The 15,738-nt window shown below is 44.9% G+C and overlaps 1 protein-coding gene across 1 annotated transcript; it reads right to left on the bottom strand.

Moving 5' to 3' along the window:
- Positions 1 to 2,786: 2,786 nt before the first annotated feature.
- LOC138784767 (extracellular calcium-sensing receptor-like) lies at positions 2,787 to 15,721 on the bottom strand. The gene is made up of 6 exons (XM_069960453.1): positions 15,636 to 15,721; positions 14,551 to 14,842; positions 12,063 to 12,902; positions 11,095 to 11,322; positions 5,662 to 5,779; positions 2,787 to 3,691 (listed from the first exon to the last, which is right to left on the bottom strand). Exons 1-6 carry the CDS (start codon positions 15,719 to 15,721, stop codon positions 2,787 to 2,789), a joined length of 2,469 nt encoding a protein of 822 aa, XP_069816554.1.
- Positions 15,722 to 15,738: the final 17 nt, after the last annotated feature.

The raw sequence follows: 15,738 nt of genomic DNA, 5'->3' as shown, positions 1-15,738 counted from the left end.
TATGGGAGGTGAATGTAGTTTTTGTTTTTAGTGCACTTACCGGCACCAGAGCTGCACATCACTTGGGGGCCAGTAAATCATTTGGTGCCCCCCCCCCCCCGAGTGATGTGCAGCTGCAGTGAGATCAGATGTGGGTGGTTTGGATGACCCTTCCTGAAGCCTCCAGCCCCAGTAAGGCCCTGGTCATTGCCTGAGTAAGCCGGGTGCTGGGGCCAGCCCTGACTGATCTCCCACCGGTCTGATCACTAATAGCCTGATCCTCCAACCCCTGTAACTTCTGCAGCAATGCTGGCAGCAATCATACATCTGCACTCAACTCCTTTGGTCGACCATGGCGAGGCCTGTTCTGGAACCTTGTTTAACCCCTGTCTGGTCTTGGCCACCATGCTGTAGCTTAGTTTCAGGGTGTTGGCAATCTTAAACCTAGGCCATTTATATGTAGAGCAACAATTCATATTTGGGCCATTATCACTTAGGGGTGCACCCACTTTTTTTTTTGCAAGGGCTTTAAATATTAATGGCTGAGCGTTGAGTTATTTTGAGGGCACACCAAATGTACACTGTCAAATGTCATACAAGCTGTACACTGACTACTTTACATTGTATCACAGTGTCATATCTTCAGTGTTGCAACCCTAATGATGCCCGTGCAGCCCTAACTTTAATAAACACTATACTTACCTTTCCACGCTCTCCGCTGTCCTCCTGCCTGTTGCCTGCTCACTACAGAAGCTGCTTGCACATCTAAAGCTGTCTCTGAAGAGACAATTGCTCAACCAATCACTGACGAGATGTGACAGTGCTGCGGCCAATGATTGGCTGAGCGGCCTGTCACTGCACAGACGGCTGTTCATGTGTCCGTGGCTGCTGAGGTGAGCAGGGAACAGACAGGAGGACACCAGAGAGCGTGGAGAGGTAAGTATAGTGTTTATTATTTTTTTACATACTTTAATTTTATGCCGACCACACACCTTACATAACACGAAGCAATGCACGCTTGGCCAACGATTATTTTTAAACTTGCCAAAAGACAACAATCAAGCCAATTATAGGCTCCTCTGTAGATTACCGTCTTTATTACATGCAGGAATATGTGCCTGATTGGGCAGAATGTGAAATAAGACCTTCAACCTACAATCTGGGGGAGTCCCAATGATGACATGAAGTAAAATATACTGTACCTTTAAAAATCCTACATTTATCAAATAGCATCAGTATACAAGAATTAGTACAGTACCAATGCAGCAACGTTTTCAATATATCACTATACAAGTTAGAAGCAATACCGCCAGACCCTGACCATATGTTACTACATGGTAACTATATTGGAAATAACAATATAGTTGTAGATGACAGCATTACACAAGTGCTGTGCAAGGTGTATAAGGGAGTACACTATAGTTACATCCAGAGATCACAGGTAACATCATAGGGGATGTATTCTATGATTTTATTTGTCAGCCTTGCATTTCCAGTACGCTCTCCATCTCTCTATAAGCAGTAATAGAGTCTCTTTGTGCCCTACACAACAGTTAGGCCTCCTTTTGTGCTCCCATACTGTAATTTGCCCCTTCTGTGCCACTGTATTGTAGTTAGTTTCCATTAGTGCCTCTTCATAGTAATTAGGCCCCTGTTTGTGCCACCATGCTTGAGTCAACTGTTGTCAGAAAGTTAAATAGATTTGTAAATTACTTCTATTTAAAAATCTCCAGTCTTCCAGTACTTATCAGCTGCTGAGTGTCCTGCTGGAAGTGGTGTATTCTTTCCAGTCTTACACAGTGCTCTCTGCTGCCTCCTCTTTCAATATCAGGAACTGTCCAGAGCAGGAGAGGTTTTCTATGGGGATTTGCTGCTGCTCTGAACAGTTCCTGACATGGACAGAGGTGGCAGCAGAGAGCACTGTGTCAGACTGGAGAAAATACACCATTTCCTGCAGCACATACAGCAGCTGATCAGTACTGGTAGACTTGTAAATTACAACTCTATATAACTTTTTGAAACCAGTTCACCTTAAAAATAAATAAACAAAATAAAAATAAATTCACCATAGTACCCCTTTAACCCCTTATGTGTCTACTTATTGTAGTTAGGTCCCATTAATGCTCCTACATAGAAGTTAGGCCACCCTTTGTGCCCCCCTAATATAATTAGGCTAATAGGTGCCCCCTAATTAGCCTTTATGACTATTAAACTGGCCAAACATAGAGTACCACATGTAAGTGGTAGACCTAGCAGAAGGCCCCCCCATGCAAGAACAGTATATAAAGGGGTTGTCCTCGATAACATGATTGTAAGCCTATCCACAGGACTACACCCGGCTCTACTGATGAACTCTTTGGTATAAGCACTAGTGAGATTGAAGCCAGAAGTAGATCAACTATTGATAGCCTATCCTGTGGGTTTGTTTTATCCTGGATAAACTATTTAAGCTCAGTATGGAGCACATGCATGTGTTCACTTACATGCAGTCTAATAAACAGTAGGGATCTATTGTTTGATTCTTATTACCTACTGTTGCACATATGATATTTCTTAGGATGATTGGGGTCCATCACACAAAACAAATGTAAACCGAAAATACCCTAAAATATATGTAAAGTTTTTATCTCCTGAATCATTTGAAGTTCATAATCAAAAGTTGGTCAAGTATTATTTATGTGTTGTAGCTGGATTGATTGACTAGGTCACATAAAAGTCGATTCGGCTTTCATTGAAAGGAGTCAAAATAAATTTATCGACTGTAGAATTTCAAAAGTTTATTACCAATATTTCTTACAAATTCAAAGTTATTTTTTTATAATAGAATTTCTTACAAAATATTCTCTAGAATTTATTTTGGGCCTAAACAATATGACAAAACATTTAGGGAGGAACATACAGATGATCAAAGCCCAACTGGAGGCCAAGATGGCGAAGATCTCCATAGCCACTGTGTACCTGCCCTGAGCACTGAGGGATGCTGGGATATAAGATATCCAGACACTGAGGAAGGCCAGCATGCTGAATGTAATATACTGGGCTTCATTAAAGTTGTTTGGAAGTCCTCGAGCCAGGAAGGCAACAATGAAACTAATGGTGGCCAGAAGAAACAGATAACCCAACATGGTCCAGAAGGCGAAAGGTGACCCTTCATTACACTCCACAATAATGATCCCAGGCTTAGATAATGTGTTATACTGAAGGAATGGAGGAGTAAGAGACAGCCAACATAGACACAACAAAAATTGCAAAAAGGAACAACAGAAAATTACCGCATATGATACCTTGGGATTGTTCCATTTCCACAAATCTGGCTTAGTGGCCATAAAAGCAAAAATTACAATCATGGTTTTGACTAAAACACAAGAAATACAAAGAGCAAAAGTCATCCCAAATGTCACTTGTCGGAGGAGACATGTCTCAGGTTTTGGATAACCGATAAACATCAGAGGACAAAGGAAGCACAGGGATAGAGACAGCAAGAGAAGACAGCTGATATAGTAATTATTGGCTTTGACTAGGGGGGTTGTTTTGTGTTCCATAAACAGCTTAAGGATGGTAATGGGGGCTAAGAAGGACCAGAGACTGATAGCAGTAAGTGTTGCGCCCAATGTGTCTCCATGCGAAAGATATTCTATGGTTTTTGGCAGACATTGGGATTTTTCTGAATTTGGCCACTCTTCCCAAGGACACGTCAAACAAGTAACAGAATCTACAAAAAAAAAGTGTAAAAACCATTATTAACTAAAGGTTTTTTTTTTGTTTTTTTTTTGGGGGGGGGGGGGCACACAATAAAGAGAAAAAGAGAACACATAGGTTGATATATATGAAAACCACTACAAGGAAAAAATGTTGCCCCTGGCACCCAGTTCAAGCACCCACATTCAAGCCTAAAGGGGTGTTCCAGGAAAAATTCACTTTTCCTCTATCCACATGATAGGGGAAAAGTAGGAGGTCACGTGTGTGTGTGTGGGGGAGGGGGTGGAGTCCAACCTCTGTACCCTCTAACAATCTCCATATCGTGCCCCCCTGTGGCTCTGTTATGATTAGAAGCGCAGTGACTAGCAGCTCTATTAATTCCTATGTAGCGTCTGAAAGAGTCGAGAGAAGAGCGCTCTATTTGGATCTATCAGTTGGCTCCTTAGGAATGAATAGTGTTGTACCCGATTCTTTATTCTTAATACGGAAGGCGGGCCCAATACGGAGATCGGTGGGGGGTACAGAGGTCAGACCCCTCGTGACCTCCTACTTTTCCCCTATCCACAATGAATTTTTTCTAGAATACTTCTTTAATGTTTCAGATTTTATTTTGAAGCAGTGATTAATTTTGTTTCCAGGAGCAACAACTCCTCTTTTTCCTTGCACCAGTTTTGACAGATCTTCCCTGTAGTTTCTATTACATTGTACATAACAACAATGGAAGTAACGTCTAACGTGTCCTTATTTTAAAGGGGTTATCTGCCCAGGACATTTCTAAGCCTTATGCCTGGGGAGCGGGTGAGTTAAAATAACAACATGTACTTACCTCCCTGGCTCCCTTGCTGCCTCTCATACAGCTCCAGTCCATTGTGCTGCATCTTATGAGTTTGGGCACGCGATATAGCATGCCCAGCCAATCATTTATATTATAGAGGTGTTCTATTTCATCCACTGATTTGCTAATTTTCCCCGCTTTGTCATGTCCCTAAACCCTAAAGTGAATGCACATTGCGAAGGGGAGCAGCATAAGAGCATAAGAGTTTGTAGATAAACAACTAAATCAGACTAATAAGTCAAACATATTTGGTCATTTGAATAAAATGATCCTAGTAGCCACAGAAAGTACATACAATACAGTAACAGGAAGAGTGGTAATGCCCACAGTACTATGTGTATTGGCGCTCCCTGTACTGTACCATCAAGTATCCAGCCTGGTAAACATAGTGAGTGAAGGTGCATACGGTACAGTTTGTTTGTACATTTGCCTGTACGGATTAATTCGCCTTACAGGACAGGGCAAAAGTAGGAGTTTGTTGTGGCTCTGACCTCTACACCCTGCCGATATTTGTGTCGGCCCTGATGGCTCTGTTATGAATAGAGCTGTCGGTACGGTGCGTGACCCGCATCTCTATTCATTCCTATGAAGCTACAGAAAGAGCTGAGTATGCCCAAAGAGCAATGTACTCCACTCCTTCTGTCAGCTCCATAGGAATTAATAGAGCCATGGGTCACAAGCTGTATTCGCGGCTCTATTCATAACAGAGACAGCAGGGCTGTTATGGGGATCGGTGGGGGTACAGAGGTCCCCCCCGTGCCACCTCCTACTTTTCCCCTATCCTGTGGATAGGGTTAAAGTGAATGTTTCCTGGAATACCTCTTTAATGTTAGTCCAAAGCCTAAAGGGGTTTTCTGAGTCCTTTACAATAACCGCCTATCCACAGGATGAACGATCAATGTCTGATCGCCTGAGCTGCAGTAATCTGCGCCCCCATTACACCGCAGATGGTACAGGTCTTCCTTTCCATTTAATGTGCATAAGTTGAGCTGCTCTCTCCACATGCTGATCATTGGGTTTGAACCAACACTCTTACGATCACACATTGAAGGACTATCCTGTGAATAGGCCATCAATATTATAAACCAGCAAAACATCTTCGATAAAACAGAAGCATTTACTAAATATCTTGGCTCAGCACAATTCACCCGTCTGATTGGAGATCTCTCCAGGAGCACAGGGGACACATTCATAGCAGCAGATGGGTTGTCCACTACTAGTGGCTTTCCTGAAACCAGGGGGGCAACTGTCGGTACATTTTGAGACCTAGAAGACAGGAAAGACTAATATATCTCAGTTATTTCCTTTTATTTTTATATGCACCATACAGTCAATGTTCACTATTATCTTGCCAACTTTTTCCTCTTTTCCATTAGTCTGTTTTTATTTAGCAATAACTTTGCCATCTGCCCATGTAACTGCTGTAACTAGAGATGAGCGAACCTGGAGCACGCTCGAGTCCATCCGAACCTGAACTTTCGGCATGTGATTAGCGGTGGCTGCTGAACTTGGATAAAGCCCTAAGGCTATGTGGAAAACATGGATATAGTCATTGGCTGTATCCATGTTTTCCAGACAACCTTAGAGCTTTATCCAAGTTCAGCAGTCCCCGCTAATCACATGCCGAACAATCGGGTTCGGATCGACTCGAACCCGGTTCGCTCATCTCTAGCTGTAACCAATCACTGGCCATATTGGTGATGTCAGAGAGGTTGACATATCACTGATGTACAAATCGATGTTTTGGACTGGACTCCTAACAGTATTCAGTGGCCTATACTGTTGGATTATAGCTTTAGATAGATGTGGCTCCAGAGAGAAGCTACTTAGAGTTATCCAAAGAAGTATTTTTTTTACATTTAAATGTCAATAGAGTATCTGGAAAAAAAAAAAATTATATATATATATATATATATATATATATATATATATATATATATATATATATATATATATATATATAGTAAGGGATTAGGTAGCAGGAACGGGTCTCCTGGGGTAGACAGGCACTCTGGCAGGGACACAGGCAGGAGTCAGTCCACACAAAGGTTTGGTATAACTGACCGCAGTCAGTTTTATTTCTCAGGTTGTAGCAAAACAAAATAAAACAGCAAAATAAAAGCCTATGCCTATCCGGCTCTAACTAAACATAAATGCTCCTGGCTAACTCAGTGCAGGCCTAGTACCTGGCACCAACAAAACAGAATAGCACAGTCCATACAACCTGATGCAGTGTTAGTGCAGGGCTCTCACAGACACTTGGCCTTAGCTCTTTTCCCCAGGGAGAGAGAGATCTGAGCACCTAGCAGACTGTTATACGGCCATCACACCTGAGTCCTGATTACTCTGTCTCAGAGGTCTAAGACCCGGACTGTCTAGCTGTGGCCTGGACATCAGCACCCATTACCAGGCTTTACACCAGACCTACTGCATACATTCTGATAAAACTGATCAACACAGATGAAACTATATTGATAACAGTGTGCAAGCATATGACCACGTCATATCCCACACTCTTAGATAGATAAGTTGTATATAACGATGGACATGGTGGAGTCCTAAAAGTGTGGGTCAGCACATAAACTGCTGAATTGCGGAGCTTTTTGGATGGGTTTTTAGCAGTGGAATACCCTATACGTAGGTTTACCGCTCCTGTTTTGTATATATTTTGTGTATTGTAAGGCTATTTAAAAAAAAAAAATAATTTCTTGATGTGCTACCTTTTTGTGCATATGCTTTTTCTTCATGGTCCTTTTGTGTTTCTTATATACATTGGTTTAGCGCTCAGGTTATAGGGCGGTGCCCACTATACTCTCTGGTTTGGCATACAAACCCGAACTCTTGGCATTTGAATATCAGTGGCTGAAGAAGTTGGACGCAGCCCTACAGCTGTACAGCCTATGGTTGTATCCAAGATTTCAAGTAATCCTTAGGGATGTATCGAACTTCTTTAGCCTCCAGTAATGAAATGCTCAGAGTTAGGGTTCAGAGGAAACCAAAAATACTTGAAGTTCACCCTCTATTGGTCACACATGTGACTGGAAATTAGAGGTCTTAAGCTCTGGTAAATGTAATGAGTTCATTTTCATACAACGCAAGACCCATGGCTACGAGAGCTTCAATAAAATGCAATGAAATTCAAAGAAGAACTTTTTATTCGTAGGATATAAATAATTTTATAAAATAGCTGTCACAGCCGCGGCGGCGTCCCGCGTTCCGGGCCGCCGCCGCGACCGCTTCCTGCCCCATGCAGCAGCCGGTGTCCATAGTCGGGGACCCGGCGCTGCTATCACCTCGGCCCCGGGGGGCGCCTCACCTCTCCACGCTCCTGTCTCCCGCTGTGCCGGCCGGCGCGCGCGTCCCCGCCTCCTAGGGCGCGCGCGCGCCGGCTGTCTCAGATTTAAAGGGGCAGTGCGCTCTTAATTGGTAGTTGCACCTAATCACTCCCCTATAAATCCCAGCATGCCCTGTACCCTGTGTTGGAGCCTCTACATGCTTCCCATAGCGTTTGGCCCAGCTCCCTGTTGTTCCTGTGTCCTGTCCGTTACCTGGTCCCAAGTCCCTGTTCCTGAGTCCTGTCCGTTACCTGGTCCCTAGTCCCTGTTCCTGGTTCCTGTTCCCCTGTCACTCCACCTGTTCCCGTGTCCAGCCTGTCACGTGCTCTCTCATCTGCAGACTATTGCCTGTGCCATCTCCTGCCACGCCTCGCCTGCCGACACCAGCAACCAAGCCAGGGGTAGCGACCTGGGGGTCGTCTGCCGCAGCAAGTCCATCCCGCCTTGCGGCGGGCTCTGGTGAAAACCAGCGGCCCCTTAGACTCCGCTCCCTGGTGAGGTTTGTGCCATCGCTGGTGCCGGTCCAGTGGATCCACTACTCCGGGCGTTACAGTAGGCTCCAACCATGGATCCCGGCGAGGTGCCCGATCTCCGTGACGTCGCCAGAGTGGTCACTCAGCAGGCGCAACAAATCCAGAAACAGTCACAGCAGATCCAGCAACTCACTGCCGCCTTACAGCAGCAGACTACTGCCCAGCGCACACCACCTCCTGACGCTTCTTCTTCACTCCGACTGGCCCTCCCAAGCAAGTACTCTGGGGACTCTAAGTTGTGCAGAGGATTCTTGACTCAGTGCACCATGCACATTGAACTTTTGAGTAGTCAGTTTTCCACCGAGCGCTCTAAAGTGGCTTTCATCATCAGCCTATTAGAGGGTAGAGCCCTGGCCTGGGCCACGCCACTGTGGGACCGTGATGATCCAGTTGCTGCCAATCTCCGGGCCTTCCTATTCGAGTTTCGCTCCGTCTTTGAGGAACCTGCCCGTGCTTCTTCAGCCGAGACTGCTCTCCTCAACCTCTCTCAAGGCAGCTCCTCTGTTGGTGATTACGCCATCCAGTTCCGCACCCTGGCAGCCGAATTGGACTGGAACGAGGCCGCCCTATTGGCCACCTTCAAGAAGGGCCTGTCTAGTCGTGTGAGAGACGTGCTCGCTGCCCGAGACCTGCCTACCTCCCTGAACGAACTCATTCTACTGGCCACCCGAGTTGATACTCGTTTTTCGGAGAGGGAGGAGGAGGCTCGGCATGAACATTTACTAACCCGTTCCCGTCGCCATCCCCAGCTGGCGCCGGTTTTCCAGAATCCTGACCTTTCGATGTCTCAACCCTCTCCTGAGATTCCTATGCAGGTGGAACGGGCTCACCTGACGCCTGATGAAAGAATCCGGCGCCTGGAGCAGAATCTCTGTCTCTATCGCGGGGGTTCCGATCACTTCCGGCTGGGATGTCCCCTACGTCCCCAAACATCCGGAAAATGCTCGCACCTAGGTCCGGTGGGACAGGTGTCCCTAGGTGTGAATGCCACCATTCCAAGTCTGTCTATGCCAGTTTCCATCCGGACTCTCTCAGGACGAAATCATCAGACTACTGCCTTCCTCGATTCTGGGTCAGCAGGCAGTTTTATTGCGGCAACATTGGTCCAAAGATGGCGGCTACCCGTGACCCGACTAGCCAGGCCCCTGACTATCTCCTCGGTCACAGGCGAAATTCTTACCGACCGTGTGTACTACCAGACCGCACCTTTAGTCCTCCAGGTGGGTCCTTTACATCAAGAAAGGATATCCTTCTACGTCCTGCCCCATTCTTCCCCCGCGGTCCTCCTGGGACTCCCGTGGCTGCAAGAACATGCCCCTCAACTGGACTGGAGAACCGGGGAGATTCTCAGTTGGGGTCAGGACTGTTCCAACCAGTGTCTCAGGTCACCTCAGACCAAGTGTACTATGTCGTTTCCTGTCCCAGCCAAGCCTCTATCCGACCTATCGGCAGAAGACCAAGACTCGGCGGATGCCTTCTCTGCCGAGGTGTACCCTCTCTCCGTACCCAAGGCTAAGGTCGGGTCCCCTCACCACCGGGAGAACTTACAGAAGGTCCTCGTCCACAGACCCACAGTCCCTTGCCATGTTTTACCGCCTGATCGCCTAGCACCAGTCGTCACCTCCTCGCTTCGGAGAGTACCCCCCGGAAAGACTCATGTTCACCCTGCGCTTCGAAGAGGTATTTTGAAGTGGGGTCATTCCTCGTTGGAGGCCGGGCACCCTGGAGTCCGTAAGACCGGCCAACGGATCTCTCGCCACTACTGGTGGTCCAGTTTGTTTCAAGATGTCAAAGACTTTGTGGCTTCCTGTGCCATCTGCAGGCAAGAAAGAGGGGGAGGCCAAAGGGGGGGGGGGTACTGTCACAGCCGCGGCGGCGTCCCGCGTTCCGGGCCGCCGCCGCGACCGCTTCCTGCCCCATGCAGCAGCCGGTGTCCATAGTCGGGGACCCGGCGCTGCTATCACCTCGGCCCCGGGGGGCGCCTCACCTCTCCACGCTCCTGTCTCCCGCTGTGCCGGCCGGCGCGCGCGTCCCCGCCTCCTAGGGCGCGCGCGCGCCGGCTGTCTCAGATTTAAAGGGGCAGTGCGCTCTTAATTGGTAGTTGCACCTAATCACTCCCCTATAAATCCCAGCATGCCCTGTACCCTGTGTTGGAGCCTCTACATGCTTCCCATAGCGTTTGGCCCAGCTCCCTGTTGTTCCTGTGTCCTGTCCGTTACCTGGTCCCAAGTCCCTGTTCCTGAGTCCTGTCCGTTACCTGGTCCCTAGTCCCTGTTCCTGGTTCCTGTTCCCCTGTCACTCCACCTGTTCCCGTGTCCAGCCTGTCACGTGCTCTCTCATCTGCAGACTATTGCCTGTGCCATCTCCTGCCACGCCTCGCCTGCCGACACCAGCAACCAAGCCAGGGGTAGCGACCTGGGGGTCGTCTGCCGCAGCAAGTCCATCCCGCCTTGCGGCGGGCTCTGGTGAAAACCAGCGGCCCCTTAGACTCCGCTCCCTGGTGAGGTTTGTGCCATCGCTGGTGCCGGTCCAGTGGATCCACTACTCCGGGCGTTACAATAGCCAAGTGGTTTTAGAAGATATATAATGTTTGAAGTTGAGGTTTTTCTCACTTGTACCTGAGGGGTAGAGCTAGTGATTACCTTATTTCCTACCAAAACTAGCACTGTAAAAAAATTTAATTTTTTTAATAATTTTTTTATTACCATCATACCTGGTGATATTCTACAGTCCACAGAATGGAGCTTGTGTTAATAGTAAACATTTCCCCGGAAGAAGACACGGTGTCATAGCTCCCAACCTTTACCTGGCGTAGGGTACCTTGCTCAGACACCTGCCAGTTCACAATGTCATAGACTGCCGGTGGGTCTCCATTCTTATCAAAATAAAGTTCTCTTCCATTGTTGAGTCTGAATTTTACCTTTTTCATATAGTATAAGAGCTGCAAGGTAAAAGAGAATTGAAGACAACCCATTACTGTTTATTGACTATTACAAAGTGGTACATCAATCTGCCCCCCACCGGGCATCAGGTATAGTTGCCAGCATGAGCTACGTCTTCCCACACCAACTTTTGCAGAAACCAAAAAGCAAAAATGGCCATCATCCTCTAACAAATGCACTTATCCTCTTATGCCCCCCCCCCCCCCCCCCCCCGGGTACTTTCTTAGTTATAACAAAAAAATTCTTACGTGTTCCTACACATAATACAATTGTACAATAGAAGACATAATTAGGTTTGCCCTATACCTTGGAAAAGCCACTTGGCAGAGCAAGAAGAGCAAGATTGTCCCTCTTTTGGAGTTTGGGGAAAAGCTGAGTGTGTGACTTCCGTATGGTGAGTTCACATGTACAGTTTTTTGGTTGTGATTGGTGAAAACAAAGTCAGGAATGGATTTAAAAAGATGAAAAATCTCAATCCTTCCTTAATGACCTGTTCTCTATATAAGGTCTGTTCCTGTCTGTGTAATCTGTCTGTGTAAACACACCCTAAGACATTAAAAACAGAGCTAGAGCTATAGACATGTATCACCACCCTCTTGGTTTGATAGGGTCAGCTTACAACCAAGAATGCATTCCCATTTCCTGAAAAGTAAAGGTACCATAAGTGTGAAGTGTTTATGATACTCATGTTTAATGACTGGCTACAGGTAAATGCTAGATATTGGAATAACAATAATACCTGCCATGGCCTAAAATCCAGTTTTTCAGCACAACCTGACATTGAGAATGGACCATTCCCAAGATGACACCTTCTAAGATCCTCCAAAGCGTTTGCCACCACATGTACGGCAGTGTAGACATTATATGAAGACCTTAAGCTGGATACATCATTGTAGCTGTTCTGGATGTTTTGTAGGCTTTCTGTTCCTGTGCATTGTTTTACTGTCAGGTCAGGCTGAGGTTGTAAAGCTGCAATGTCTCTGTCATTGATATATGTACAGTTAAACATATTCTCCCAAAATATCTTTGTCCATTCTCCCCCAAATGATACAGAAGGATGAACCGTGTTGAGAAATTCCTTTAATCCAGGGAGTGCTCCACTAGAAAAGGTAAAGCCAATGGTGCCATAGAGAAGGTCAGAAAATTTCTCAGTAGAAAAGATGTTGGTGGTAGACCATGCATCGCTGGCAATGAAGATCCTCTTCGAGACATTCTGTTTTAACCATTCGTTCAAAACTGGCATCAGATCAACGTCATTACAGAAAATCACCACAACTTTGGATGTTGACTTCTTAATGACTTTCACAATGTGTGGGGCATTGCGATCTGGCTGACTCATTAGAATGTTCTCCATGTACTCCACACAAGCGCCTCCCTTTATCAGCTCTTGTTTGACTAGCTGAATCCCATATTGACCATATTCATTGTCTGCAGCCAAAAGACCCACCCAAGACCACCCATAATACAATACAAGACGAGCAAGCCCATGAGACTGGAAGGTATCACTTGGAACGATCCTGAAGAAGGAAGGGAATTTTGACCGATCACTCAGAAGAGGGCTGGTGGAGAACTGGCTGATCTGTAAATTAAAGTACAGTTAATAAAAGTAAACTTAAATGTACGGTATATAGCCAACTCTTTATATACTCAAAGAGGTGATCTGTAAATTATAGTAAAGTTACTAAAAGTAAACTTTAAAATCTAATAGAGGATTTATTAGATTATTTGCATTGGTTCCTTAATATTTGAATTGTGGTGATTCCCCTGTTGGTTTTAGGGGTCAGAAATAAATGCTGATCCTGATTGTTTGATCTGTAAAAATAATCAATGTGCTTATTCTTTATTACCTGTTTTTATTTAAAAAAAAATGTAGTTTTTTTTCCCCTGTTAAAAAAAATATGTGTTTTTATTTTGATGGCTGTCAATCATAAAAAAAAAACACAAAAAAGGCAGTTTTTCTAGCAAATCAATTTAAGAAAAGAATTGAAAATTTAAGAAAAGAAAAAAAAAAGGCAAAAATACATGTGTAATTAAAAACCGACTGCTATTTTCCCCTATTATTATTCTTTTCCTTTATTTATTTTATTTACTGCCTAAAAACTGTCTAAAACTAAATGTTGTCTAGTTCCAGGTCTTTGTTGATCAGTGGGACAGTCATACAAGATCTCTGCATCCCCCAAGTAAAGGTAGGCAAGCAGAAACAAAGACAAACAGAAAAACCTAGCATTGTGGTACTGACAATGGACTTGTTAATGCAAAATAACAATGTGTTTTTATCTCTACAACAAAGTAAAACCTGAAGCACTTGTGCCCCAAACTATAACAGGGCCTCCCCTTCATCGATTGCTATTTTTTAATATTGGTGACTTTTTATATGGTTTTAAGGTCTTTGGGCCCCACAATGCACCAGGATTAAGGTAAGAACACTACCAGAACTCCCCACCCCCTAGTAGTATGTCCCTGATAATGAATATAGACTATACTAGTTTAGTTTTTAAATCATTAGCCATAAAAATGACCAAAGCCTGATGACCATGAAAACCGTTTAGCCCAATACCTATGACATACATAGTGTCAAGATAGCAACAGAGTATCTTAACTGTACTGCTTCAGGTGTATGGACCCATGTAAACAAATGAGAGTCCCCACAAAACAGCTAATTGCTACAGTTGCTCCAGTTTCTTGAGGATAGGCAATAAATACGGAGATCTCTAAGAGTTCCTTTAAGATCATGAGCCATCCATTAAAAAGGTTGTCTGGGCAAAATAAACTTTTCAACTAGGGGAAGAGTAATAGATCGCAGGGAGTAAGACTTCTATACACCCCCACCGATCAGCCCTTGGGTTTTGGGTTCCTATGGAGGTGCCAGAGAGTGTTGAGTTAGCACTTTTTTCCGGCTTACTCTGCTTTCTCTGGCACCTCCATAGGAATGACTAGAGCCATGGGTCACGTGGCTCTATGCATGACACAGAAGCCAGGGGACGATTTGGACATCTGCGGGAGTACGGAGGTCGGAACACCCCCACCTGTGTGGATAGGGGAAAAGCTGCTATTGCCCATAAAACCTCTTTAAATGCTCACATTATGGCTTTTAGACTGATTCAATGAATAATTTAGGGAGGACATCCTTCTGTAAATCCAATATTTGTCTCAGCTAGGTAACACACAAATAGTTTAAAGATGTAAAATCTCATATTCTTTCATAGTTTTCAATTTAGAAATTTTACCTGTGTGTGCCTTGTGAGTCCAAGAATGTGAGCCATGGCTATTGAATGGGTTGAGTGAGCGGATCCAAGAACAGCAGTAAGTGGAGACCCTGGAAGACATCGGTAGTTAGGGATGGCCGAGTCAAGCCCGGTCAACACTTTTAATGTTCCTTGTAAGTCCAGGTGAGGTGCATCACAAGAATCATACACTTGTAGTCCTAATGTCATGTTAGGTAGAAGGTTGGGGTTCTTGTTGATCTCCTCCAAAGCGAATACTGCGGTTTGAAGCATCTGGTAATTTTCTAGATGAAACCTTTACAATGAAGATTGGATTGTAGTAAAAAAAAACATAATAATCATAACAATCAATAATCTTTGAGTTTATTTAAAGGGAGTCCCCACCCTACAAATGATAGCATAGTGCTAGTGTATACTACATTAGGAACTGCAGTCTCCAAAGCTTTACTTAGAGGGCATAGGGTTAGGCATTTGTAAAGTCAGACCACCGTATTCAAGTAGTGAATTTGTAACTGGTAACACTATGTAGACCTGTGTAGTCAAGTGAAACTATGGAAGTTTCTCTAGGAATATAGAAGTAGGGGGTTGGGATAGGTGGATTTGCTGAATAAGGCATATTGGAAAAAGGAATGAGTGTTAAGTGATACACAAGGAATCAATGCCAGAGGTTCCAGGTGAAAATCGTACTTTCTCATGATAGAAGTGTAAGTTTGGTGACACCATCTTAACTATTTCGAGTCATAGCCTGGAGACAATACTGAATTTGGTTAATTGATTCACTAAAGGGACAGTCTTGTAGTAATAGCCTCACTTTAGATTCCATAATTCTTGATAACTGGCAGTTCCAACAGAGCCAGCCACATAGTTAAGCTCAATGCACTAGTCTCATGCTCTCGTGAAAGGCTTATGGGAGAGGAAATAGATCGCTTACTTGCCAAAAAGCCTACTCCTTACATATTCAGTGCACCAAAGGGGCACAGTGGCCCTCACCTTCACACATACTACTTAAACAAAATAAATACAGATCTCATAGAGCATCGGACTGAGTTTTCCTGGGCCCAAGCAATGTATAGAATTATACTACTTACATGGTGCAGAGGGTCTTAGGTGGCTTCTCAGTAAAATGAACCTGTTGATAGGTCTTGTCTAGATGAAGCGGGAAGATAAGTCCCATCAGCGTATCTCCATCTA

The sequence above is a fragment of the Dendropsophus ebraccatus genome, chromosome 1 (assembly GCF_027789765.1).
Source record: "Dendropsophus ebraccatus isolate aDenEbr1 chromosome 1, aDenEbr1.pat, whole genome shotgun sequence".
Taxonomy (NCBI): Eukaryota; Metazoa; Chordata; class Amphibia; order Anura; family Hylidae; genus Dendropsophus; species Dendropsophus ebraccatus.
The sequence above is the reverse complement of the archived record's forward strand: the minus strand, read 5'-3'. Positions and strand labels throughout refer to the sequence as shown.

Bases quoted from the DNA above. Each gene is read 5' to 3' on its own strand.
- LOC138784767 (XM_069960453.1), bottom strand. From the start codon at position 15,721: ATGGGACTTATCTTCCCGCTTCATCTAGACAAGACCTATCAACAGGTT. The intron at 11,323-12,062 runs GTATTATTGTTA...TTTACCTTGCAG, and splicing joins TGGATTTTAGGCCATGGCAG to CTCTTATACTATATGAAAAA. The intron at 5,780-11,094 runs GTATGATGGTAA...CCTGTCTTCTAG, and splicing joins GGACTGTAGAATATCACCAG to GTCTCAAAATGTACCGACAG.